Source organism: Ochotona princeps, chromosome 2 (assembly GCF_030435755.1).
Source record: "Ochotona princeps isolate mOchPri1 chromosome 2, mOchPri1.hap1, whole genome shotgun sequence".
In the NCBI taxonomy this organism is placed as follows: Eukaryota; Metazoa; Chordata; class Mammalia; order Lagomorpha; family Ochotonidae; genus Ochotona; species Ochotona princeps.
In genome coordinates this window covers 93,389,639-93,393,998 of record NC_080833.1, presented here as the reverse complement: position 1 = coordinate 93,393,998, position 4,360 = coordinate 93,389,639, and the positions used below count along the sequence as shown (strand labels likewise).

Here is a 4,360-nt window from a genome sequence, read left to right as displayed (position 1 = left end):
GTTCTTTGACTCTGCCAACTCTTTGCTTTGAGTCCTTGAATTTGCCAGGTTTTCTAGCTGGGCTCTAGCAGCATGAATCCAGAAATGCAAGGTGCAGACCTCTGACACTGTAGGTGGCACAGGGCCTGAAACTCCCTTCTGTAAACATGGCTCTGCCACTGCAAACCCCACCTGGTGGGTCTCTGTGTTTGTGGATGTGCACCTTGGGTGCCCCTGTGTATCCACACAGCCCTGAGTGTCACAAAGCATCCATCAACATCAAATGTTAGGCAGGCCAAGCCAAGTGACAATTCCCCAGGTGTGACATGTGACAAGAAAAGTTCCCTGGCTGTCTGTGATTTTGCCCTATTCCTGTCTTTCACCAGCCAAAATGCTGGACAGTTCCCCAGGACTCAACCTCATCTGTACCTCCCATGCCCCCCTGATTGAACAGAGCACTTTAACTGGTCTGCTGTCAGCTAACTCATACATGCCAATGATGTGATAAAACCAATACCTGCTATGGTGGGCAGGCTACCAGAAGGCCCTCCATGATCTGCTCTGCTGGTACCCATGCTTTTGCATAATGCTCTCCTTCCAGATGTGTATGGGGCATGTGAATGACCTGCTGCTGAAAGAACCTGGCAAAGGTGATAGGATGTCACTGGCGTGGTTACCTTGCACTGTGTAAGACTTGGTTGTGTTGACTAACTCGTGCTGGACAATCTCCTTGATAAAACAGGAGGCTGTGTTGGAAAAGTAAATGTGGGAGGCAACTGTGGGCAGCTTCCAACCAACACTGTCCAAGAGGTGGCAGCCTTCGATCCTGCAACTGTATGGATACTGCCAAAAAGACCCCCGATGGAGTGAGTTTGGATGTAGATTCTTCCCCCTGTCTAGCCCAGCCAACATCTTCATTGCAGCTCTTTGGTACTCCAGAGGGGACATGGGTAAGTCATGCCACAGACTGCAGCACAATGGGTGCTGTGTCCCAGCTGCTGTTTACAGCAGTTGGACAGCAACATAGAACAGATACCAGGTGTTCATTCCTTGGTACGATAAACTTGATTGTGCCATTGCAACCCTAGTGTACCTTTCCTTAATTGAGTTTCCTTTTTGCTACAGATTGAACGGACTCCACAGACTCCTGCTGTCATTTAAACCCTATTGTATAGGACTGGCATTATGGTATAGTAGGTAAAAAAAAAAATCCACGATCCGCAATGCTGGCACTTCATACAGGTGTCAGTTCATGTCCTGGCTGCTTCACTTCAGATCCAGCTCTATGCTAATGCACTTGGGAAAGCAGTGGAAGATGACTCAAGTGTTTGGGATCTTGAATCCATGTTAGCAATCTGGATAAAGTTCCTTACTTCAACTGGCCACCCAGCACTGGTCATTGCCACCATTTGGGAAATAAACCAATGGATGAAAGAGTGTGTGTGTGTGTGTGTGTGTGTGTGTACCCCCACCCTCTGTAACTCTGGCTTTCAAATAAATCTTCAAAATAAGACAGGCAGCAGCTAAATGAGGGGCAGAATTTGGAAACGGTCCACACAGAGAAATGACTTACCAGCTTATGCCTGCCACTGCCACAGACTCCACTCTGGGAGACATAAACCCGTTTCCAACACCAGTCATGCAGTCCTTACCTCTGACCCTCCCTAACTCCTGTGGCTGAGGAGGCACCATGACCAAATCCCTGTCTAACAGGAAGAAAGCCTGAACTTCAGCCAGGCAAGGTGCATCAGCCTTGTTCTCACAGCCAGACAAGGGTAAGGGGACTAGGACAGAGGGTGAGGGCCATCTCCAGGGATGTGGGCCTGGCTTGCTCCACTCCTTCAGCCCCTGCCCTCCATCTCCAGCCCAGGATGAAAACTTTTGCAGCCCTAGTACTTCAGGGACATCCATGCAGCAGGGCAACCCGGGCTCCCTCAGGGATCTCCTGCCCCTCACATATACACACAGAGTGCGAAGGTACCTCAGCCCTCAGGAAGGACCACTTTATCACACCAACAACACAGAGGAGGTCCAGCTTTCTCTGTAGCCTGCAGGGATCTGGCCCTCCCATGCTAAACCCAGAGTCCTTGAAGGTACCTGTCTGCTTAGTCGGGCCAGTTGCGCCCCAGCTCCATGCTGCTGCTTGCTTTTCACAGTTGCACCCTCCTCACTCTCTCCAGGCTCTGGGCTCTGTGCTGGTTCTGACTGGCACCAGGAGACTCCTGGGGGGAGTTTTGGGCACTTTGGGGCAGGCAATTGAAGCCCAGGGGTACTTGCCTATGGATGAAACCAGAGTTAGTGATCCTTACTCTGTGTGAGCACTTCTGTGTGAGGCTGGGGGTCTTGCCATTCAGGCCAGCCTATCTCCCTGTCCTCCTACTCAACCCCCTTTGAGGTTCCTGCCCCTGAAGCATGGAAGCACACACAGGCAAATGGCAAGGACACCTCCATGCAGACAGCAGGGGCAGCCACCTGACCATCCTCTTGGTTGACAGGGCTTATGGATAGGCACTAAAGTCTGAGTGTGGAGGAAAATATATCCACGTCGCCTTTTCTTACAAAGGAGGAAGTGTGTCTGCTTGGAGCCCTGGCCACTCTGGGCCCATGGGGTTGCTGACACCCTAGGAAGGTGCTAGGCATGCTCAAGCAGAGCTGCCCATGCCAGGGAGTAAGTGCAGACTTTGACTGTCCCTTTAGGGGCACCCTTGGGTGATGAGATGGGGTTGGATGCATTTCACAGTGGGGAGGGTCCTTAGGTCCTAGAGGGGAAAGGGTCCAAAAATCCTCCACCTGCTTTGAACTTTCAAAGAAAGCAATGTGGAAACAGATTAGCAATTGAGGGTTTGAGTTCCAGCTCTACTCCCAATTCCAACTTCCTGCTAATGAAGACCCTGGGATGCAGCCGCAGCTGATGGCTTAAGTATTTGGGTCTCTGACACTTTCCTGAAAGACCTGAATTGAGTTCCTGGCTCCTAGATTCTGTCTGGTCTAACCCCAGCTATTTGAGGAGTTAGAGAACGCATGGATGAATACATTCTCTCCTCTTTCACTCACTCACACTCTCTCATTCATTCTCTGGCTCATAAATTTTTAAAAGAAGAAGGAAAAAAGAGAAGTGTGGATGCATCTACATTAGGAGGCAGTAGTGTGTAAAGTCATCAGGGAACTTGTAAAGTAGAAGCTGGGAGAATTTTAGCTAGTGAGTAGGATGGTCCAGTTTACAGGTTGGCAGACTCCTCCTCTGCCTTCTCAGCTGTCTCCACCTGCTTCTCTTCTTTCTCTTTCTCCTTCTGCTCCTGGGTATCGCATGAGCCCTGGGGCCATGACCTCAGGCTCTGCTCTCTGGCCATCTCTGCACACCATTGCTCTGCCAAGAGGGACTGTGCCAGCTGCTCCAGGTCCTGTAGGCTTACCCTCTGCAGGCGCCCCTCATGCTCTTGTCTCAGCAGCTGCAGCACAGCCTTGGCATCCTGCAGCCCAAAGTGTCTGGCCAGGACCCGGTCCAGCTGCTGCCACAGGGGCTGGGGCTGGGGCAGGTGAGCGTTCTCCAGCTCTATCTTCTCCAGGGGCCGCACAATGACGTTGATGGAGGCATTGGGCCCAATGCAGTAATCCGAGAGGCACTTGTCATCTGCCAGGAGCTGGCCACGAAACAGCAGGTGCTGCTGCTCCTCAGGCACCTGTAGCTGCTGTGACACCAGCTTCTTCAGTGCGGCCACACTCTCTTGCCCCGACACCTTCACACTGCATCGCCGACCCAGGAGAAGCTTCACTGTGAGTAACATTGAACCAAGGGTGGCACAGTCAGGAGGGATCCATGCTCTGGACGCTCCCTGGGGATCACAAGGGGTGGCCGTGATCCTAGGAGGCCAAGGGCCAACCCAGGTGCAAAGCCATTGGCCACTGGACAGTGATGTCACAATGCCATGGGAGGGCTCATTTGCAGAAAGACACTGTAGGGATGGTTTATGCGGTGGGGAGGGGGGCATGGCTGATGGGGACAGAGAGCATGATTCATCTGAGAAGAGGAAACAAGGAGAAAGTGAGTGGGGGCGGGAAGGAATCTGTAGCACTGGGAGAAAAGCAGGTGATGACTAGAACCACAAGGACTGGACAGATCAACCCGGGTGCTCAGCGACACCTGAGTGTTGAATGATGTCTTCTCTGCCAGGGCATGGGTCTGCATTGGAATGAACACCTTGGGCCTCCAGGATACTTGCAGCAGGCAGGCCCTGACAAGGTAACTCCCCGAGACAGGGATAGGAGTGAGAACTCAAAAAAGGAGAAGTTAAAGGATAAGTTTGTTTCACTGTAAAGCAATTGTGAAATCCTTGCACGCTCACAAGGTGAGAAGAGACACCTGTAGGGGACAGGAAGGAAG

The 4,360-nt window shown here is 51.9% G+C and overlaps 1 protein-coding gene across 1 annotated transcript; it reads right to left on the bottom strand.

The window, feature by feature from the left end:
* Window positions 1–3,095: 3,095 nt before the first annotated feature.
* UBL4B (ubiquitin like 4B) lies at window positions 3,096–3,877 on the bottom strand. Its single transcript, XM_004582150.4, has one exon. The coding sequence runs from the start codon at window positions 3,762–3,764 to the stop codon at window positions 3,198–3,200; it is 567 nt and encodes a 188-aa protein (XP_004582207.2). The 5' UTR covers window positions 3,765–3,877; the 3' UTR covers window positions 3,096–3,197.
* Between the last annotated feature and the right edge of the window lie 483 nt (window positions 3,878–4,360).

Bases quoted from the DNA above. Each gene is read 5' to 3' on its own strand.
- UBL4B (XM_004582150.4), bottom strand. From the start codon at position 3,764: ATGTTACTCACAGTGAAGCTTCTCCTGGGTCGGCGATGCAGTGTGAAG.